We start from the raw sequence: 23,200 nt of genomic DNA on the forward strand, positions 1-23,200 counted from the left end.
CTTTGATGAAGAAGAAAGTGTGTGTGTGTGTGTGTGTGTGTGTGTGAGTGAGCAAGCAGGGGCGCCTCTAGAAATATTGGGCCCTATGAAAGAATATAATACCCCCCGAGTGATGGATGCGGAAAAAATACCAGAAAAGGTGGTGGCTGTTGCAGACTGGGTAGAGGGTCGTCCTCAAACCAGAGGGTCAGCAGTTCGATCCCAGTCTTCCCAGTCGTCCTTGGGGCAAGATACTGGATTACCCCTCACAGTAACAGTGCTGCCCTCAGACACTCTGCATGAATGTGTGTGAAGAGCAATAAACTGTTCACATCACCACTGACAATAATGACATGAATGATTTATACAAAATGGCCACAAAGTGCGTTACATGGTTGAAACAGGATATAAACATTTCAGGGCAGGGGGGGGGGGGGGGGGGGGGGGGGGGGGGATTAGATCAGGGAATTAAACAATATATTAAAGGGCAACTTTAAAACAATAACAACAATAAGATAGACAACACAGCAGAAGTGAGGAACTACCCAGTATTGGTCTGCTTAATAATAAATGTTTACTCAACTCGCCATTTTCTGCATGACTTCCCTACTCTGGTTATTTCATTTATAACTTGTTAATAGATCAAAAATGTATCATCATAGTTACATGAGTTTAATAGTTTTCTCTGAGGGGCCCTGGAATGGTCCTAACCCCCCTTACTGCGCCCCTGCGTGCGAAATAAAGACACTACGTGAGTGTGTGTTTGTGTGTAATTGTGTTTCCATCCATGGTATCAGGGGTTAACATTAGGTTTAAGTTAGGATTAGTTGTTTAAAAGGTGTTAATGGAGTCAGGATCTGAGGAACATGTCATGGAATGTCCTCACTACTCTAGGGACTCAAACAAAACCTGCGCGCGCGCGCGTGTGCGTGAGTGTGTGTGAGTATTCAAAACAAACTTTATCACCTCTGTCAAACTTCCTGCTTGGCTCAGAGTGTGTGTGAGTGTGTGTGTCCGTGTGTGTGAGTCCTCCTCCACCTCCCTAACCCTGCTTGTGGACACACCAAGCCGAGCAGCAGCGTCCCCCCCTCGGATCCACTCCTCCAGAAGAACCCGGGTCCAAATCTCAGACTCTATGATTCCAACAAACACGAAGACACAAACTCTCCAGGTTCGTTTCGACTTCCGCTTCCCCGGCTAACCGGTTAGCATCGAGTCACGAGGGCAAAGAGAAGCTCCAAGTGTTTAAACTTTCCCAGGTGTGGAGCCACTGACGTGTCCGCCATGTTCTGAGGTCACAGCCCGCTGCGTGTCGCTGAGTGTGTGTTGTGTGTGGTTGTTGTGTGTCACAGCCGCTGAACCGTGAAACATGGAGGATCGAGGCCCGGCTCAGAGGAAGATGTCCACAGCTGGAGACAGTCTGTACAAGGTGCTGGGTCTGGAGCGAGGAGCCACCCAGGAGGACATCAAGAAGGCGTACAGGTGGGTTCTCACACTGGGAGCTACTGGTTACACATCAGCCAGTCCCCTTTTTAAAGACTTGAACCAACACAAACTGGGGAGAGTGTGTGTTTTAGAGCTTGAATGACTCACTCAAAACTATTTACACAGCAGTTTCACAATCACACTGTGGATCTACGTGCTTCACTATCACACATCACTCACACACTACAGGCACAGAGGGTTCAGTATCTTGTTTTGAATCTTGCCCAAGGGCACTTTGGCATTCAGACTGGAGACTGCGATCGAACCTGCAACCTTCTGGTTAGTGGACCGCCCCCCCCCCCTCCCTCCTGCTCTCCCAGTTCAGATAACCAGTCTGCATTACAACACTAACTTTATTTGTGTAGAACAAAGTTATAAAGCACTTTATTATTATTATATTATTGAACTAAAATAAAAGGTATGAATTCAGTTCAATTATAATCACATCATGCTAAAATGTATAGATAAACCCAACGGTTCTTCCACATTCTGGACATTAAATCTCATGTCTTAAACATTTCAGGGCCGAGAGGGGAAATTAGATCAGGGAATTAAACAATATATTAAAGAGCAACATTAAAAAAAATTAAAAAAAATAAAACAGACAACACAGCAGAGCTGGGGCTGTTATAAAAGCTAAGGGAGGAACTACCCAGTATTAGTCTGCTTAATAAGTGTTACTTACTCGCCATTTTCTGTCTGACTTCCCCACTCCCCCTCCCATACACACAAGACATACAGACACACACAAGATTGACAACACATCAACCAGACAATGACAGAATCAGCAATGATTGAAAATATCCCGAAGCAGAAACAACATCTGGACTAGAATGGTAGAAAGGTCGACATTCTCCCAATGAAACCATGTTTAATGTGAATTATGACCTGGTAAATCTGTTAGAGTATTACAAACTGCCCTCGGGCAATGTGAGAGAAAGTGAAAATACGTTGATATGATTTTGTAGGTTGCTCACTGACCCGTAACACTTCCTTCCACCAGGTTTCTAACTAACCCTAACAATAGTAAAGTCTGTAAATAGGCGAGAGAATTCAGTCCAGGTCTTGTGACACGAGTCAATCAGAAAGTGAACAGCAGCAATAAAACCTTTTATCAAGAAGAACCTTGTACGACGGGCCTGCAATAAATGCCTCACTGATAATTCTCTCTTGTGTCCACACGGCTTCAGAGGAGTTTGATTATATTCTGTAATTTTAATCAGCCTCAGTGAAAGTGTTTGTCTTTTATTCAGTTTTACAGCAGATTGTAAAGTAAACAACACAAACTAAGAACTGCACAGTAGCTTCTGCTCAACAGAGCCCATACATTAGGTGCTGTGTGTTGTAATAACCAGTAGATGTCGCTAGTAAGCTACATCCCTTCCTTAAATATATCAAAGTTATATGTGTTTGATAAATTATCTGATAATCAACTTATCGATTGAAAATCAAATTGAGGAGTTTCATTTTTAATACACTTATTGCTGACATGGTGCAGAACATAAACACTTTCTTTAACAACTTGAGTTATGAAATAAAAGTGACGACACACGATTACAAATGTTTGTGTGATGGAAAGCATGAAAAGATTCAGATGAGACGAGATCAAATGAAAAACTCTTTATTTGTCCCACAACAGGTGTTTGTTGTGTTACAGCAGTTAAAAGTGAAAGTGAAAGTTAGAAGCGTCTGTAAATGCAATAATAAAATTAATAAGTGTAGTAGAAACATTATCATAGATGAAAAAAGGCTGCACGTTGCACAGGTTATTATTATTATTATTATAATTCATGCTGCATGTTTGGATTTAAGAGGTTCAGTTTACAGGAAGATTTATTCTGCTCATTAGGATTAATGACATACTGGACGTGTCCTTGGCAAAGATTCCATCTGTATAAAAGTAGTAGTAATAGTTCACACTCAGTTGTGTATCTGGTTTTGTGTTGATTCATTCCCTGTGCTAAAGGCTGGTGTCCCTCTCATCCTTGTGTTTCCAGGAAACTGGCACTAAGGCATCATCCCGATAAGAACCCGGACAACCCAGAAGCTGCAGAGAAGTTCAAGGAGATCAACAACGCCAACTCCATCCTCAGCGACGAGAACAAGAGGAAGATCTACGACGAGTACGGATCCATGGGCCTGTACGTGGCCGAGCAGTTTGGAGACGAGAGCGTGAAGCTGCACTTCCTCGTGAACAAGTGGTGGTTCAAGGTGAGAGACCTTTGGATCTCATGATGACCTGCAGCTGGAGAGTGGTGTGTGTTTGGACCAGTTGCAGAAGAGACGGAGCTTTTATCGTTGTTCTTTTTTGTATGATTTGTTAATAGTTCTCTGGCAGGTTGTAATATATACAACATGTTTCTGAAGAGGAGAAATTTGCTTTGTTTCTTTGAGTTTTGGTTAAATGTAGCTTCATGTAGCCCTATAGTCAATTCCCTGTTAAGACTCTGCTTTTACCTGAGTTCACTTTAAACCACCTGAATAATGTCTACTAATGGAAATGAGTGGAGTCCATAACACATTGTCAATTATTTATTTATTTAACCAAAGCAGTCATGTAGTTGAAATAATAAAGATTCGCTACCAGAAATAAGATTTAGTTATGTTTAGGCTATTTAAACTATATTTAGGCCCTGTATAACAAACTCAATGGATATGGGCACTAGGCCAATAATGACAATAGAAATCTCCCTTATCAATGACCTGCATAAAAAAACAGCACCTCACATTTAAAACTGAATTATCAATATGGGAGCTAATAACAAGCCACACAGAATAGTAACTGTCACAAAAGTCTCCCTAGTATAACATAAGCTTTGTGTTCACATGGAATTACAGTCACCTGTTACACACAGGAACATACACACAGGTATAAAAGAAAATACAAAAGGCGGCACTGGAAAACCACAAATAAAACAATCAGTTCAACCCCCCCGTTGCAGAACTGTTAACCCCACGAGGGGGGTTTCAAAGCACAAACCGAGAAAGGTACCAAATGAACCTGCTCTGTATAATAACTGACACATGTTCCAGGTCCGACTCGAGGGGTTGAAGCTGCAGCTACTGGTGTGTATCACACAGTGTGTTGTATATTCACATTCCCGTTTGCCTTCCCCTTGTGTTTAAGGCCCTCCTGGTGTGTGGCTGTTTCTTCACCTGCCTCTGCTGCTGCTGCTGCTGCTGCTTCGGCTGCGGGAGGTGCGGCCCCCCCACTGCCGAAGAGGAGCCCAACTTCTACATGGACCCGGACGACCTGGACGGGGAGTTTGAAGAACACAGAGCAGGTGAGGGGAAGTCTGCTTTCAGACAGTGAACCCACGCCGTCTCCTGGCTGGTCACACACAGACAGAACAAGGCGATCAAGCAGTTCACCACTGATTCCCGTCTTTACCGACTGCTGACAGCCTCGTGGTAAATGTGACCTGGGGTCAGTCGTGGCAAGAAAGTGAAGATACTTCACCTTCTTTATGTTTCCAGCTGCGACATTAACTCCAGTTGTTTCTGTGAGAAGCAGCACGTGGTTGGTTCAGTGTTAAATTCTGTTTCACAGCAGGAGATCCTGTGATAGTTGCTCAGCCGAGCTCCTCTGCTGCTGCTGCTGCTGAGGATCCAGGTAAAGTTCTGTCCCTGCAGGAGACGCTCAGCTGCTCTGTGCTGCTTCAGCTCTCTGACAGAAGCTCTAACACGGCTGGGAACTGAACTGTGTCGCTCACAACATTCACTCACTAACATTCAAGGATTTCCTGGTTCTAATAACTTCCCACAGGAGAAAGCACAATCGGCTGAGGGGGATTCTTTCTTTCTTTCTGTGCCTCTTTATTAACTTTCCTTGTTTTCACCTGCTGCTGTTGATGCTTTCAATGTAGAGCGGACAAATAATGATTGTAAAGAAACGTGCTGCTCTTTTAAGATACTAAAAATATGAATTAAAGGCTTCACCGTTGTTTGTTTTAACCTTTGCTCTGTTGTCCTGCTCTCTAATGCTGCACAGTCACATACAACGAGTTGTCTATTTCTTCTAAATCTGCTGTTTTGATTGTGTTTCCCAGCCGGAGGAGATCATGTGATCGTTATGCAGCCGAGCTCGGCTGCCGCTGACAAATCAGGTAAAGTTCCTCTCTTCAGGAAACTCTCACCTGTTAGTTTCAGCTGCTGCAGAATCCAAGATGATGTCTTTTAAATGTTTAACCCGTCAAACAGTCGAAAACACAAGAATATGAGGTTCACATTTGTATGAAACAGGGAAAAGCAGCAAATCTTCATATTTACAAGCAGGAAGCAGAAAATGTGGCATTTGTTTGGTTTAAGTGAAGGACTGAGATGAGTAGATCTTTCTCTGATCATAAAGATGGATGATGCACAGCCACTGGATCCCATCGCACAAAACATTTCACTTCTGACGTGATTTAAAGCCAGAGTCTCAAATAAGCAGGGTTTTTTTAAATGTGTTTTTCCAGGTCTGGAAAACTCATGGAAAAAAATAAAATCCGTAAAAAGTTAGGGAAAAGTTAGGGAAAAGTCATGGAAATTAGTTATATTCATATTTTCATGTCGTTCATTTACGCTGAGTTTAAAATAATTCATATTCTTTTAAAGAAACACACTCAAAATATAAGCAGGCATACTTTGGTTTGTGTCATTTAAGGTTAACTGTATGCCTTGGAATTCTCATCGTTAGTTTAAATACACTGAGATCTCACAAAGTGTTCGGTCATGGAAATTTGGTTTTAAAGTTATTGAAAAGTCATGGAAATCCATTGGTCAAAATGTGTATGAACCCTGAAATAAGTGATATAAAGTTGTCGTTGTTGTTAAAACTCTGTTTGTCACCCGTGCAGGTGACAACGCAACGATTGTGATTCAGCCTCGAGCGAGTGACGGCTCCTCGGGGCCCGGAGCCGCCCAACAGGAAGAGTGAGCTCAGGAATGAAGACGAGAATGAATGAGTTGAGTGGAGTGAGTGGAGTCATTTCTGATTGTGAACCGTCTCTAAACCAGGTGGTGGCTGTTGATGAACACAAGTCCAGTGTGTGTGTCTGTGTGTGTCTGTATGTGTGTGTTTGTTTCCCTCGGACTGTGGCAGACCTGCAGAAAACCTGTTCATCTCTCAGGTGTTTTCGTTTACATGAACCAGGCAGCGATCTGATTGTGCCAACGTTTCTCTTCCTTTTAAAAAAAACAAACAATGTTAATGGTGTATTCTTTAATCCCGTCTTTTATTTATTTCTATAAGATATAATATGGAGCAACTCTTAAAAACGACTAGATGACCAGATGTTTTCTGTTTAGTTGACTCGTGTACTTTGATTGTGTAAAACTGTTTCCGACAGAGTTCCAACCCAGAGGAAATCCACAGTTTTATTCAAGGGAGCGGTTCATTTAAATCTGGTTTCCTTTTTAATTTGTGTCATTCGAGCTCTGCCCGTGTTTGTGTCCGTCTCGACTCAAACCTCGAAAAAAAAACTCATCGTTAGCCAGTTGTCGGTTTGGTTTGTACTGGTCACTCGTGATGGATCAGGACTCGTTCATCGGCGTTTGATTCGTTACCTCATGGAAAACACGTCTTTTCCTAAGAGGAGAGCGGGGGAGGGGGGGGGGGGGGGCGGAGTAGCTGTACTGTACAAGCACTTGAAACGAAAGCCAACAGGGACTTTATTTTATTATGACTTTTTGTGCCAAATGTTTCTTGTTTTCTGATATTTCTGGACGCTCCAGATGTGTTGAGAGCTTTTCTTCCTCTGTGGTGTTGGAGACGACTTGTTCCCTGAGAAGTTGTGACGATGTGTTAAAGGTCCAGTGTGTAAGATTAACCTTTTTAGAATAGGCCTTTTATATTTAAACACTTTATATTGAGAAGAAAGTGGAGGGTGAGGTGAGGGGTATCCAGCTGCAACATGCAGCTTAACCACTAGATGTCACTCAATTCTACACACTGAACCTTTAAATACTGGAATCATGTTATCTTGTAAATTCAGAGATATATTTTAAATCTGAGGTTTTTATATATATGCATATATATTTATGTAAAACCTTAAATTATGTCATCTTTGATCTTGTTTATATTTTATGATTCTGCTGTGTGGGCATCGTTGGGTTGCTTCTATCTAATTTTATTTGTACAAATCTGTATCTATTCAATCGATATTTGTTTTCCATCAGGCAGGTCACACATTGTTTTTTTTTTTTCAGATTTAAAAGAACATTTGTATATTTTGTTTAATTATCTCAACCTTCCCTGGCAACGTACTGATTTTTTTTTTTTTTTTAATGACTTTTACATGCTTCTGTAAAATGTAATATTTGTCTGTTCAATAAACTGGTAAAACTGGAACAGCTGGTGTGTGCTTTGATTAAGAGAGTTTCCTGTCTGTGAGCAGCAGCTCTGAGATCAGGTAGCTGCCATTGGCTGCTCTCATGCTCCTCCTCTGACAGGAGGCGCGTGTGGGAGCAGCTGGCCGGTTTTCAAGCTTCACCTCAAACCAGTTGAACTTAAAGTCAGGGAATAAGTGAGAGTGTGTTCACCTGAAGAGAAATGGAGTTATCCTCTGATTCTGAGGAACAGCTTCTGATCGAGACTCAACCTCTGGGATGGTTTGTTTCAAATCTTTTTATCCTCCTTGTAAATTCAGTTATTTGCTTTACACATTCAGATTTTAATCAGGACTCATTGACTCACCTGCATTCCTCCCTCAGGACGAGTTCTCTGGAGGAAACATACTCTGAATCCAGATCTGAGATCCTGGAGGAGGCCCCTGGTTCCTCTGACCTGTGGCAAACTGAGCGAACCCTCCGGCTCTGCCAGGAGACGGGCGCGATGCCGGCGGCTGAAAGTGAGGCAAGACGTGTGGCCAGGAGGAAACTCTTCATCGCCGGCGCCTTCACCCTCGTGTTCATGGTCGGGGAGGTGATCGGTAAGATCACAAGTGAATTAAACGACCCCCTGTCTCAATGCACCAAACGTTTTAGTTATATCTTGATCTGACCTGTTTCCTGAAATATCCTTTTTGTGTCTGTGAAAAGAAAGTCACTCAAATATTTACTGAAGTAAATTTTCCAAGAGTTAAATAAAAGAAACGGCAACAATAGGTAGAATGTAGACAAATTATTTACAATGTGAACAGGATTTTGCACAAAAAAGATATTTTCAGAGACAGAACATGAATATTTCAGAGTTTTACTTTGTCTATAACAAACATTTAGTTTAATTTTGTCACTGATTAGATTCCCTCACAGCATCCGAGAGTCGTCTAAAACCCCCCCCCCCCCCCCCCCCCCCCTCCAGGTGGATACTCCGCCCACAGTCTGGCCATCATGACGGACGCAGCTCATCTCCTCACGGACTTCGGGAGCATCTCCATCAGCATCTTCTCTCTGTGGATCTCCTCCCGACCTCGGACGCAGACCATGACCTTCGGCTGGCATCGAGCGGGTGAGGTCAAAACACTGGAGCGGAGACTTCGTTGCTCGGAGAGAGAGAGAGAGAAATGATGATCAATGTAGAGATATCGCAAGGTTTTGTAGCTTCTTATGTATTTGTGTTTTTTTTTTTTTTGGAGTATTTGGAAATACTCTTGTCTGGGATGAGGAGATTTATATCAATCTCATATCTGTGCATTGAATATGAACACGGCTGAGGTTTGTTTTAAATATTTTAAAGATGACGTCTAGTGGATCCTAGTTTCGTTAAATTTGCCTTTTTCTCCCCCCTGTAAGAGATCCTTTATGGCAGTGGTCTTCAACAGGGGGTCCGTGACCCCTAGGGGGTCCGCGGGGGTACTGCAGGGGGGTCGCGAAATTTTTGGTTGATAAGACAAAATTTTATTTTATTTTTTTTCAAAAAAAATGTTTCCACAAAATTCACCTCTTCAGAACCAGAATTGTATATATTGTCTTTAGATACACATTGACATGAATTCAACATATTGTAGCGAACGGATAAGTGCAAATACGATAGCACAGGCACTAGCCAATCAGATCGCGTTTATGCTCACGTCTAAAGAGTGCGAAGCTCAAAAATAACAGATGGCGGACCAAACTCTGTAGATAGTCGTATATGTACCTAAAAGTTGTTTGTTTGACTTTTTTTTGCTTAGATTTTTTAAAATTTACTGAGAAATAGTAAAAAAAACATTACTGTAACTGAAAAATAAGTCTGAGAGGATTTGCGAGGTGTCTGAGCCACCTTTCTAACGTTAGCATGCTGCTACCCACAAGGGTAGTATTGAATGCACAATAACAGGGTAGCTATGTTTACACATGGCACTAGGCCCAGAATAATATAAACACTATTTTATGCAATTTATATAGTAGGGGGTCCCTGCTCCATCTCGCCATCAGTTTCAGGGACCTTGGCCTGAAAAACGTTGAAGACCCCTGCTTTATGGAAATGATTTTGACTTGTTTTGTGTGTTTTGTGTGTGACTCTCAGTTGTTGTGTTGAACAGAGATCTTGGGCATGTTGTTGTCCATCGTCTCCATCTGGGCTGTGACGGCAGCTCTGGTCTTGTCGGCCGCTCAGAGGATCTCAGACGGAAACTACGACATCGACAGTCGCATCATGTTGATCACGTCGGGCTGCGCTGTGGGCGCCAACATCCTGTGAGTGGGCCGAGGTCAGGTCCACGACCCCCTGCAGGCAGACGTCTCATCCAACGTCTCTGAAAAGTGTTTTTTGATTTGTTTGACCCAGGATGGTGTTGATCCTCCATCAGTCCGGGGCCTCACACGGCCACGGCCACAGCCACGGGGTTTCCACCGGCCGGCCGCAGGGGCACGGGGAGCGTCACAGTCACGGCAACGCCAGCGTGAGGGCGGCCTTCATCCACGTGGTGGGAGATCTGCTGCAGAGCGCCGGGGTCCTGCTGGCCGCCACCGTCATCCACTTCTGGGTCAGTGGGTTCTTAGGAGGAGTCGCACTCGGATGTGGAAGATCTGCATCAACTCCACTTACTGTTCCTGGAGCTTTCAGCTGCATCGTGTGGACGGAGGGAGACTCCACCACCTGATGGAGTCAGTTGGTTGAAAGCTCTGGAAAAAGCTAGAAAGTGAAGCTTGAGACTATTTTATTTCCAAATTTTACTATAGTTGTTGGTCCAAGGTCAAGAAGTGAGAGAGTTTGGAGACACAATGTATATTAGCAGCATCTCTTTTGTTTTAAACTGAAACACAAAGATAAACTAAGTCCCTGGAAGTGGTTGCATCAACTTTTTTTGATAAATTTGAGGCTGCAGACAGAAAAATGAATGTGTTTAGTTGGAGAACCTGTCAGCACGTGTGGAGTTGATGCAATAAACTCTTTATTCTGTGGTTTCTTATCTCTTGTGAATCATATTTGTCCTTTTCTCACAGCCTGAATATAAAGTAGCAGATCCAATATGCACGTTCCTGTTCTCCGTCCTCGTTCTGGGGACGACGCTTCCAGTCACTAAGGACGTCCTCAGGATCCTGATGCAGGGTAAACACTGTGGGGACACTCATTCTAACAGCTCCTGCAGTTTCTGTTGTGGTCGGTGACTTTTCTCCTGTTTTCCTGCAGGAGCTCCTCGGGACACGAGCTTCAGCGCCGTGAGAGAGTCGCTGCTGTCGGTCGGAGGAGTCGTGGCCGTGCACAGTTTGCACATGTGGAGCCTCAACACCAGCAACGCTTTACTATCAGTCCACGTGGTCTCAGGTAAAGGCCAAAACAAACACTGCTTATCTACAGCAGGGGGGGGGGGGGGGGGGGAGAGACGTGTGCATGAGGTGCTCAGCGGCAAGTTGTTCTGGATGGTTGATTGTCTCGGTCATATCTCAGAATTCACGACTTCTGTAAAGATTGGTGTGGCAAAGAAAAGTCCTTTTTATAAATATAGATTTGTAAAATAGTGAGAGTCTACTACCCGGTGGTGTAGAGTCACTGCAACTGCAAGAAAAATCACAAATGCTTAATGAAGTCAAACCAAGAGGTGGTGTAGAGAAGATGAAGCTGCAGCACTGGAGTTTAAACAGGATCATTTTAAAGTCATTACTAAGAAAATGTCTGTTTCTGTATTTGTGTCGTCAGAAAAAGACGCAGATTCACAGATCGTCCTCACGAGGGCGACAAAGCTCCTGCGCTCGGAGTTCAGTTTCCACAGCGTCACGATCCAAGTGGAGCGTCTCAGTCCCGAGTCCCGGACGGAAGAGACAGGAATCTGAGGGAGAAGCTTCCACAAGCCTCCGACTCACCTGGGATCTGAGGAGTTCTGACACTGTTGACTTGTATTACACATGGTTTCCTCACCCTTGTGGTAATTACATATAATTTCTGGACTTTTGTCTGCTGGAGTTCAGCTAATATATTTACTCCTCTTATTTATACAACATCCTAGAGCTGTGATCCTTTGAAATGTGTTTTTTCTGTTGTTTTAATAGTCACGTTTGAACTTTATTTGTTTCTTAAATTTGGCAAATTCTCCTTGAAAAACTAACAAGATTAAGAAACTTTCACATCCTCCTTTTGCACAAATCTGAAATGTGAAATAAAATATATTTGTCAGGTATTTGAAACTAGAAGAATTTATTACATTCTAAGTAAATTAGACAGAAATGTAAAAAGTACTATGGTATTTTCTTTCCACGTTTTTTTTTGATTCGAGCATAAGATGCCAAAAACAATAAAAGATTTATATTATTTAAAATCACTGAATACATATCAATTCACATCATATTTTTTATTTTATTTTACAGAATAAAGTGATTTGAATAAGAAAACAGTGACACACGTCACTAAAGCCATATATTTGTATCTGTTCAAACTGTTCAAACTGGAAACCCCGGTTCCTCAAACCAGTCAGGCACAGAAATATTAGGTCGTACAAACGCACAACAAATTCAAACACTACACACAAATAATCTTCACTCATAATATTCAATGCAGAGTTAGTGTGGATGGAGTCCTGGGCGAGATGAGAAATGGAATCAGACGCACACAGAATCTGACGGTGAAAAGATCTGGACACAAGATCTGCTCCAGGCTCCACGAAAATATCTCCACAGGTGAGAATGTGGGAGTTGAATAGTTCCACGTCCCACAGAAACCACTGGAAACTCCCGGGTGGGAACAAGCTTCCAGGAAACCCCGTCTCTACTGGTCTCTACTGGTGGTGCACATCCTTCCAGTAGTGGTCATACGCCTCCTGGAACATGTTCTTGCAGGATATTTTAGCTTTGAGTTTGGAGCAGATGAGGAAGGAGCCGCCCATCTTCCTGTGGAGGGAGTAGGTTTCCTCGGGAGGAGGCGTCAGGCGCTCCCTCAGCATCACGGGGATCAGGCTGTGGATGCGCTCGGTGGTGCTCTGAGCGCCGAAGTCAAAGGGCTCCTCGCAGGAGAAGGCCTCGCCCAGGATCATCACAGCGTCCACGTGAGCGCTCTCCATCGCCTGAGGGGGAGACACCAGGAGTGAATGAGGATAATAAACAAACTTTAAACCAAAGTTCAGCGGTTGGAGAAATACACTGATTTGATTTCTGGCTTAAATTCCACAGGGATTCCAGTTTGTTGTGTTTTGCAGTTGAAACAATGATGTTTATCACCTTCGACTCGTATCCCGTGAGGAACTTCATGTCTCTGGATCTCTGCAGGACGCCCTCTCTGTCCTGATGTGCAGCTGCCTTAATGATCTGGTGTGAGAATGAGCACATTAAATAAAAAAATACTTTAGATCTCACAACACTTTCATTATGTCTCTTTCCAAATATGAAAATCAGTCACTTTTCTCTATGTAGAAACATTTTTTTCATAACTTTTTGGTATTAACTGTAGTTATATCACATTATTGGAGAGGCGGAGGTGGACTAGTGGCAGACAAATTGGACTATGGGCAGAAAGCTAAGGACATCAGACCGGAAGGTCTCTGGTTCGACTCCTCGCAGTGACAATATAAAACATACCTGGATCAGTTTCAAAGTCCAGAAGACTCTCCCTACCCCCACTGTCTAAGTGCCCCTGAGCAAGGCACCTTACTCCCCCAACATCTGCTGCCCACTGCTCTGTGTGTCCTGCGATGTTCAACAGATGGGTCAAAAGCAGAGGACAAATTTCCCTCATCTGCATGTAGTGTGACTGTGTTTGGAATCAATAAATGTATCTTGTATCTTGTATAATGAAAGTTTTGTGACGAAATAATTCGTTGTTGAAACAAGAAAGTTTTTGTAAAAACAGAATAAAGTTAATATGCATTAATAACTAGAAGGAAACTGTTCAGATAGTTGGAATGTAAGTGAAGCTTTTTACAGTGTCTCACCTCGATGTACGTGTCAGTGAAGCTCTTATCAAATCCTCGGGTCGCTCCGAAATCCAACAACGCTACCTGAAGGTAAGAAACAGGAGAAACAGACCAATTAGAGAAAAAGATTTAAATGTGTGTTTATTATTGACAAACTGAAGGTGAAGTGACCTTGTGCGTTTGTGGGTCAAAGAAGAAGTTGGACCAGTTTGGATCCGTCTGCATGTATCTGAACTCAAACAGCTCCCTCAGGCATAAACTCAGGATCTGCTCACAGATCTGAGGAGAAGAAGGAAAAAGGTTTCACTCTATATTGAACTGAACCATTATGAAGTGAAAAACGATGCTTCACGATGCACTTTACCTCATTCCTGAGCTCCTGGGACAGGTCGGTGGCCTGGTCCAGAGGGAAGCCCGGCACCAGCGTGGTGGTGAGGACGTGCTGGCTGCTCAGCTCCTCGATCACATCGGGCACGTAGAAGAACGGGTGATCTGTCAGCAGCTCCCTGAAACACAGAGAGCAGAGTTAAAGACACACGCTACCAACATGTAAACACGGAAAACACGTCAACATCAAAACACTCCTGGGTCATCGGGGTCGGGGCTAAGATTGATCTAACAACTGCTCTCAGGAACTTCCTTCGTTTGGCCACATGGGGGCAGTGGAGACAAGTTGTACAACACAGCTGATATCACAGTTCTGGTTGAGACATGTCTAAGCAAACTGGAGTCGGACCGATATGGATTGTGGTCCCTATTCCATACCTATATTAGGGAGTGAATATTTTGTGATTACACTATATTGGCTGATATATATACACAAAATGAGATGTAATCGAGACTTGATATTTTACAGTTTAAGCACAAACTTCGCTATAAATATAAAGAAAGCGTAAAATGCCCGTAAAACAAAAGATCTTCATATCAACAAACGCTGACATTGATTTGTCTTTCATTGATAATATAATATTAAGAGGCTGATATTAACAATCTGCACCACAGGGGGTCATACTTTGTAAACTGTGTCCCAGTGTGTGTGTAGAACAAACACATGTGAAGCACTCACTGGAACCTTCTGGCACATTTGGCCTCCCTCACGTAGTCACACTCCAGCGCCAGCTCTCGGCTCATGACCTCGATCAGGTGCTCGGGGAACAGACCTGTGAACCAGAGGATCCGGACATTGGAGTGGCTGCAGCAGGTTAGTGTGCGTCGGCGGTGGAGACGACAAAAAGCACACAAAAGCAGAAGTTATCACAAAAATGATCCAAATGTTACCTTCAGGCAGCGCGTTGCTTAAACTCAGAACCGTCATGATGTTGTTCACGTCGCTGTCGATGCTCTTGGCGACTCCGGGATACTGAAACAAGAGGTTTGATGGTGTGATGTTGAAGTTCACTGGTGCCTCAGGGTTTCATGTCCTCACCAGGGCCGGGTCTAGACAGGCATGTATGAGGGGGCAGCCACAAATCTTGAGGGGGCATTGTGCTCCAGCACCTTTTACCATGTCTAATTGACAAATTCACTCACTAGGATGCGGGTACACTGAACAAGTGCCTTGTAAAGTACTGTGGTCTCAAATGCTTGGCACACTTATTTCATTGTAGTTATTGTTGTTAGACTAACCATATATGAACTTGGGTTGTTAGTTGTATGTCCTACCCTCAACCTAAACTGACTGCACTTTGTCAGGCCTCTACCCTAAGACCTGCCCAACTTGGGTGTCCCTATGAAGACTAGCTTCTGTTGGTATAGCTCTTAGGGTCACTGAGGCACTCAAACCTCCTGACCACGATAAGGTGGCAATCCCTCAGGAGGATGTTTTTGTATTTTTTTGTATTTTTTTATTTTTATAATACCCTCAGGAGGATGTTTTTGTATTTTTTTGTATTTTTTTATTTTTATAACACCCTTAGGAGGATGTTTTTGTTTAGTTTTTTAAATAAAAATTAAAGAAATAAAACAAAGGCTATTAGCCTAGAAAAAACAAACAACGTTGGCTAACTACAGCATTTTTGCTGGCCACTAATTTTAGTTAAGTTCTCCTAGGTCTCTAGGTCAACGTCAGCCTCCTGTTTCCCTTGGCAAACTCCCTCACAAATTCGTCCATGTCCAGCTTGTATGTAATTGACTTTTCATGGGCCAAGATAACCAGGTTCCTCTTTCTGTGATGCAGCATAGTTCTGCGAAAGGGGGTTAAGACACGGGACAGTGTGGAGAAAGAGCTCTCACATGCAGCTGAAGAAACCCCAATGACCAGTGCTGTAATGTATAACTTGTACAACAAGGGAAATGCTGCCTTGTAGTGCTGTAGGGTTTTGCACACTGTAGACAGATCTGGTTCATTGGGGCATTCCTTAAGCAACATGGGCTTTGCCACCAGGATTTCATTATTCAGACATCCTGCATCAGTGCCAGCCAGCTCAACCAAAGGATGCAACAGAGCTCCATGGAGGAATGTGCCAGATGTAGGCACAAGGCTGGACGTGGCCTTCATCAGCTCCAAATTCTTCTGGCAGAATCTTGTCTCCAACTCGGTAATTGCCCGGTCCAGAATATTTAGTAGAGGTCTTTTAAGTGTCTTATGGGGGGGAACACTGTCATCTGTGTCTGTGTGGCCCACTGTTGTAATTACAACACTGTCACTGAGGTGCCTATTCACTGTTCTCCTTCTCTTTGCTGGAATGTCATCCCCAGCTGCTGTGTGATCTCCCTCTCCCCACTCATCGCTGTGATCCCTCATGGCCCTCAAAGAATCCAGTGCTGTACCGACCTCGTTTGAGGCTCTGCACATATCCACAGACTGAGACTGTAGTATGGCATTTGCTGGTTTCAGTAGACCAAGCACTTGCACCAGAAACTTGCCAATTTTAAAGAAGTGCTGCCTCTTAATCTGGCAGAGCAGGCCTGATGCTTCAGTGCACAGATCCACTGCAGCATCATCATCCGTTGCCACCTCAGACAGAACAGTGATTATTTGATCTTCATTCTCAGTAATGCAACGTGTCACCTCATAGTGGCTAGTCCATCGGATTTGAATTAGCCTCCTAAGATTAGGAGCATCATATTTTCTAGTGATGTAGTGGTGCTGAAAAAAGTTGAACAAGGAAGAAGACAGATCAAAAAATCTTTTAGTACATTGTTCGCTCTGCATGGCATGCACAACTACCAGGTGCAGTTGGTGGTTGTAGCAGTGAATGTAGGGTATATACTTTCCCAGCTTCTGTTGGAGCAGAGCTTGAACACCTCATCTCACCCCACTCATCACTGAAGCTCCATCATAACACTGGCTCAGAATGTTGTCAGCACTGTAACCAGCATCAGAGAGGCACTTCAGGATCTCAGAGGTTATGTACTGTGCATCTAGTTGGTCGAGGTCAAGCAACCCAATGAGATGCTCCTCGGGTAGGGAAGCACTGACAAACCTAATCATAACTGACAGGTTTTCGACATTACACCTGTCCCTGCTCCCATCACTCTTGAGGCAAAAACCCACAGCATCAGCATTTTCATATTTTTTTTTATATCTCTCCGAGCACCATGTTTGCCAGTGTGTCAATAATTTCATTTTGTATGTGATTTGATGTATATGATGCATTCCTTGGGATACCCTTGGTGATGCTGGCTAGTTTTTCATCTTTCTCAAGGGTATATTCCATTAACTTAAGAAAAAGCCCAGAAGCAATATCATCATCATCATGACCAGCAGCATCACGCCTGTGTTCCGTTGTTCCACGTAGACTCAACTCATTGACACAGAGGAACTTCACAGCGTTGCCCACACTCTTAACATAGTACCGGTTTTTCTCTACCTGTGTCTTGCCAACCAATAATGTGTCAACATTTCCCCCAGTAGCCTCTCTCTTCTGGTGCTCAGCCCAGAGAGTAGAAGCATGCACATGGTTGTGGGAGGACACATGCCTCTGCAGCCCTTTGTCACTTTCCAGTGCAACTTTCCAGTTGTTGAAACCAGTCAGAGTGAACACAACATCCCTCTCATTCACAGTACTGTATTTGCGACAGGGAAAGCAGAAACATGCATCCCGTTCAGCAGAGTATTCAAGCCATGGTCGTGTGCGGTACCAGGCAGGATTGAACGACCTCAGTTTTTTGCTAAATGCACGTTTTGGGTAGCTACTTCAAAATAGCTGAGATGGTGCAATGGTGGTTAAGTCACTGGGTAAAATGGGAAGTTTGGGGTTAACTGTAAGAACAGCTGGGAAAGGAGGAGGTAGAGTAGAAGTAGTGCTTGCTGGTGTTATGCTAGCTACTGCTGGAGTGATGCAGGCAGCAGAACCACTACTAACGTTAGCTGATGCGCTGCTAGCTACAACACTGGTAGGGGTAGGTGCAGCGCTAGCTGCTGAGGTGCTAGCTAGAGCATTGCCACCATGATCTCCATTGGTAGGGGCAGGAGGAGTATGTTTTTTAAAAGCTCTGAAAAACTGATGCATTGTATATGTAACCTCAGAATGATCAGCAGAATGGAATGCAAGCAATCTCTACACTAGTGTTGTATGTCACTTGTTTACAAGGCTGAGTCCCTGAGGGGAATGAGATACACAAGGTTGGGACAAGTCTGCTGAAAGTTTTACAGGAGTGGAAAAGTGAAGACGGGATTGTAAAATAGCAGCCAGATTGCAGAAGTTGGGTGGGGGCGGGGCTTTCTTTAGGGGTCTGCACGCACAGATCATTTGTGCTCAGTCTGTGGCAGGGAGCGGACAGTGCTCTCTCCCCGTGCTGTGACACATGACAGGGACTGTGGGCCCACACACCCTGATCTAGGAGAATAGGCTACAGCTTAGCTACTACAAGAATTTGGTTATGTGGTTTTGGTTGTTGTTGTTGACTGAGCAAATAAAGATTTTCAAGAAAAATATTAACTCTTGTTTTTATTATGTTATTAGCAATTAAGTATGTCACTACACAAAACACTATGACCGAATTTAACAGAGCTCCTTTGCTTCGCAGTTTACTGCTGCAAGCTGCTATTAGAAACCTGACACTAGCTCATTTGCATACTAAAGGGTGATTGGAAGTTGGGCAGACAGCTATCCCTCACAGTGAACCGGCAGCAGGCCGATACACTGAGCAGAGCGAAAAGGGGAGATGGAGCGGAGGTGAGAAACATGACATGAGAAACAACTTGATATATTTTATATTTGAGGGGGCAAGCAAGACATTAAGACATTAAGAAGTGGAGCGGAGGAGAGAAGCATGAGATAATAAAAAATATATGAAATTTAATATATTTTGGGGGATTTAGTTTGAGGGGGCACAACATTTATTTGAGGGGGCCAGGCCCCCTCTTGCCCCTGCCTAGACCCGGCCCTGGTCCTCACTCACCTGGATCTTCATGGCCACCTCCCTGCCGTCCTTCAGCCTCGCCAGGTGCACCTGCCCGATGGACGCCGCCGCAAACGGCTTCTCCTCGAAGTACTCCAGCTGCTGCCTCCAGTCTGGGCCCAGGTCGCTGCTGATGGCTTTCTACAGAGAGAGAGAGAGAGAGAGAGGAGCCGGTCTCATCCCTGAACTGAGCGGTGGTGGATCATCACAGGTCTGAACTCTACCGTCATCTGCTTGGTCGGCATGAAGTCGGCGCTCTGTCGAACTCGCTCGAAGATTTTGGCCAACTGAGGGTTGATGAAGGCGTCGTCTGAGAGGAAGAGGAAGAGAAGAGGAAGAGAAGAGGAAGAGAAGAGGAAGAGAAGAGGAAGCTGAGGATGGTAAATGGTTTTGTATTTATATAAAACTTTTCCAGTCTTGATGACAACTCGAAGCTCTTTACAGTACAGTTTTACATTCACCCATTCACACATACATTCATACAGTGCATCTATTCGCAGCACTTTGTTATTCTAGGGGGGGGGGGGGGGGGCATTCAGGGTTCAGCATCTTGCCCAAGGACACTTCGGCAAGCAGATGGGTCAGACTGGGAATCGAACTGCCGAACTTCAGATTGGAGGACGACCGCTCTACCCCTCAGCCACAGATGGTCAGAGATAATTTGCTGTGAAGGTGCACCTGTGAAGGTGCATCTAGAGCCAAAATGTTTGTTAAAGGAACTCAAGAGTTTATTTGTGCTTGTTTGTGCTTCATGATGTTTGAATTAGTTTTTCTGAAAATCAACCAAAATGATGTAGATGTGGAGATAATATATCTCATTGCTCTTTTTGTACATATGCATGACAAATATGTAAAAATGGAATATATTTTATAGTTGAAAAGACAATTGCATCTCAAGGTCCATGTTTATCTATAAAAAATAAATAACTCAATATTATTTACATGAAAGCTGCATAAAAGTTTCTGAGCCACAGAATTATGACTTTTTTATAAATTTGAGTCTTATTCACACATGCAGCAGTTAAAGAGAAACAATGGAGAGTGTTTTTTCTGCAATATAATAATTATATATATATATATATATATATAATATTCACTTTTCTTGATTTGTTTTTGGTCTCAAAACAATTTAGATAATTTCACAATCATAATTTCTTACTGACCGACATGACTCATAAATTATAAAATCCAATAACATTGTATTTTCTGTCTCTTAAGACTAGATGATTGCTGGTGGTTTATTGTTCAGGAAGACGCTTCCTCTGCGACCTGATGAGTTGATTCTCCTCGGGGGGGGGGGGGTGGACATCTCAGAACAGCACTGTACTGGAAGCTCTGTGCTGCTTACAGCAAACAGGCTGTTCACTCCGACAATAGCTCCTCTGGAATGGCACTTATTGTTCTGCCGGCCCGGGGTTTATTTTGGGTGATGACATTTCCACGTTGGTAAAAGGGACCTTGTGCGTTTGCCAGAGTCTGAGTCAGAAACACGATGAAGTGCTGCTGAGGCATCAGTTCACTTTCTGAGAAAGCTGCACCTTTATTTACAGGGACACATGAGACTTTACTGTCCATAAAGTGAGACGTCCTCTGTGTCCTGATGTCCCCGGGTCATGTCACGTTACTTTGGGGACGTGGCACTGGAGACAGACTCGTGTTTAACGGGAACTTGTCTCACCTTGAATGCTGAGCATCTGTCCCAGCTTCAGAGCCGCGCCTCGGACTTTGCAGAGCGTCCGAACGATTCTCTCGGCGTTGGCTTCCGAGAGGAAGGCGCTCGAGTTCAGGACCGACTTCTTATCGTCTAAAAGAATAAACGGATTTAACATCAAGCACAGATTATTGGCAATACCTCCAATATCAGACTTTAAACTTTTTGTTATCTTTCATCAATTCACTCAGTGATGAGGTGGAAATCCTTTGGTTGAAATTAATAAACAGTCTCTGGAGGTGTTCTAGAAAATCTTAATAAACAGGAATATAATGGAGCATGTTACTGACTGTGTTGGTCAAAACAAAGTCCAAAGGTGGATTATCAAACTGACTTTGTTTGACTTGCACTGCAACTATGAGTTTTCTCATATCAGCACCAAACTGGGACTGATATGAAGCCTGACTCTTCCTCTGTGAGAACCCTGCACTCACATGTTGCTGTTTGATTTAACTGTTATAAATTAGCAGCTGTTCAAACTCCTCATGCTCTTTGTTATAAAGATTTCTATGGTTGCTTCACACTGTATGTAAATTATACTTTCATATATTCTATGCTATTCTATGAAATCTCAGCACCACTGGATTTCATTAGATTTGATGATGTTGGTGCCAGTGTGAGACCGGACTTCCTGTAGAGACACTCAAACAACGATGAAAAATGATAAAATATAATAATACATTTTATAATAATATAGTAAATATAATAAAATAGGTTTACGTTAAAAAACCTTTAGAAGAATGAGCATAAATCATTGTTTAAATCCAAATCTGTTAACTAAAGTGTTTTAACTAAACACTTAGAATGTTGATTCTCGATGCTCAGATGTTCATATTGAAAAACTATTTTAAAACTTATTGGTGCCTCATGTTGAACTGGCTGATTAGATGAATCAATTTTCTATGGGTGTCATTGATTTTGAAGCCAATTCCACAGTTTCAGTGAAACATACATTAATTTCCTTTGAGAAGCATGAAACTGAATTATGAACCATTTATCAACAACAACAACAACAACAACAACACAACATCCTAGGGTCAACACCTTGTTGTTGTGGCTTCAAACTCTTCTTGGCCACTTCAGCGATCGCTCCGATCCCAAGTCCGACGGCCAGACCTGCAAAAAGAAATGAAAATAATAAATGATTCACAAACTCTCTCAGCTCTGCATCTGATAACGGCAACTTGAAAAGAGGCGATAACAGAAATCAGCATCCAGAGGTGAGTTGAGTCTCTGAAAACAAGTCTGAGGAGTCCTGAGGACACGTCTCCTCAGCTGATGATAGTCTGTAGTTCGAATCCGGCTCCAGGGTCATAAAGGCAAATCCTCTCAGCTATTAAACTTTGATGTCCAGGGAAAGTTATTAAGTAATAAAACAATAAACGTTTAAAAGGTTGTGGCCTTGTGTAAACTCTGCTGTGACCACATCCTGCTCTGGAGGGAGTGTCCATGCTGTTAGCATCGATCTCTGAACAAGTTCAAACAACTGATGAAATGATTCATTCAGGATTATCACAAATATCTCGAGTAGATAAAAGTTTTAGAATCTGATTGTGAGTCATTTTATTTGTTTAGTTATAAGAATCAGATGTGAACTCAGACATTAGACGAGACCAGAAACACATCAGGACTCAAGAATTAAAAACTAATGATTTTTATATTCACCGATTCATCTGCTGCCTATTTCAAAACTTTGGTGTTTTGTTTGATTCCACACGTTTTGCTGAGCGTGCACCTTCTCTCGCTTCACATCCATCAAGATCTCAGCCAGTAATCTAACACTGGTTACACAGCACTGGGGCGACTGAGGGTCAGACGCCTTGCTGAAGGGCACGCTGGAAGTACCTGTAAATATTTACCTTCCACACAGTTTCTGGGCTCTGTGATTCTGAATCAAAACATTTACCTCCAAAATTCATCAGCCTTCCCAAGCGGGTGACCGGCACCTTCCTCTCTCGGGCTCGTTCACTGAGCTGAAACAGAAGAAGACACGATGATCCAGAGCAGCAGCACTGAGCAGGTGCAGCCATGAACCAATGAAAGATGTGAATACCACTTGTTTGTGTTGCTTGTTATCGGTTTTCTTGGCGTTTCGGGCTTTGTCGATGTCCTCTGACGTCAGCCCCCCCACGGTGGAGTTGTCCTGGTTCAACAACCTGGTGTGTCCGCAGAACATCCGCCTGGACCAGACCCTGGGGTCCCTCAGGGGTTCGGTGCCGGCTCCACCGCGGCAGGGCCCCCCCCATCCTCCGTTCACACCGCCGGGGAAACGGAGGCTGACACACGCCGCCATGGTGGAATATCTGTGAAGCGTGGTTCTGTGGACGTCCTGAGGTTTGCTCAACGGCTCCTGGAAGAAAACAACAAGGGACAGTTAGAGAGAAAGATACAGATACAACAAAACTGAAAACAATGATTCCACATAATTCAAATC

General features: G+C 43.5%; 3 protein-coding genes across 6 annotated transcripts; 2 read left to right on the plus strand and 1 right to left on the minus strand.

Annotated features, from left to right (window-relative positions):
* The first annotated feature begins 933 nt into the window (after positions 1–933).
* Positions 934–7,054, plus strand: LOC128450831 (dnaJ homolog subfamily C member 5). 4 transcript variants are annotated; one of them, XM_053434545.1, is made up of 7 exons: positions 934–1,238; positions 1,332–1,461; positions 3,462–3,675; positions 4,592–4,748; positions 5,015–5,077; positions 5,514–5,570; positions 6,303–7,054. In XM_053434545.1, exons 2-7 carry the CDS (start codon positions 1,349–1,351, stop codon positions 6,380–6,382), a joined length of 684 nt encoding a protein of 227 aa, XP_053290520.1. In that variant the 5' UTR covers positions 934–1,238; positions 1,332–1,348; the 3' UTR covers positions 6,383–7,054. The 4 variants fall into 4 exon arrangements, with proteins under 4 accessions (XP_053290520.1, XP_053290519.1, XP_053290521.1 ...); XM_053434544.1 differs by having other exon boundaries at positions 939–1,150; XM_053434546.1 differs by having other exon boundaries at positions 939–1,150; positions 5,018–5,077.
* An 847-nt stretch (positions 7,055–7,901) lies between these two features.
* Positions 7,902–12,058, plus strand: LOC128450473 (proton-coupled zinc antiporter SLC30A2). The gene is made up of 8 exons (XM_053433948.1): positions 7,902–8,055; positions 8,158–8,375; positions 8,747–8,893; positions 9,909–10,062; positions 10,154–10,352; positions 10,813–10,918; positions 11,000–11,134; positions 11,507–12,058. Exons 1-8 carry the CDS (start codon positions 7,997–7,999, stop codon positions 11,638–11,640), a joined length of 1,152 nt encoding a protein of 383 aa, XP_053289923.1. The 5' UTR covers positions 7,902–7,996; the 3' UTR covers positions 11,641–12,058.
* Position 12,059: 1 nt separating this feature from the next.
* On the minus strand, positions 12,060–23,200 carry LOC128450472 (atypical kinase COQ8A, mitochondrial). Its single transcript, XM_053433947.1, has 13 exons — positions 22,820–23,200; positions 22,673–22,739; positions 21,811–21,882; positions 20,734–20,859; positions 19,280–19,365; positions 19,056–19,196; positions 14,988–15,069; positions 14,776–14,869; positions 14,074–14,215; positions 13,881–13,988; positions 13,728–13,793; positions 13,018–13,104; positions 12,060–12,863 (listed from the first exon to the last, which is right to left on the minus strand). Exons 1-13 carry the CDS (start codon positions 23,057–23,059, stop codon positions 12,579–12,581), a joined length of 1,596 nt encoding a protein of 531 aa, XP_053289922.1. The 5' UTR covers positions 23,060–23,200; the 3' UTR covers positions 12,060–12,578.

Source organism: Pleuronectes platessa, chromosome 11 (genome assembly GCF_947347685.1).
Source record: "Pleuronectes platessa chromosome 11, fPlePla1.1, whole genome shotgun sequence".
Classification (NCBI taxonomy): domain Eukaryota; kingdom Metazoa; phylum Chordata; class Actinopteri; order Pleuronectiformes; family Pleuronectidae; genus Pleuronectes; species Pleuronectes platessa.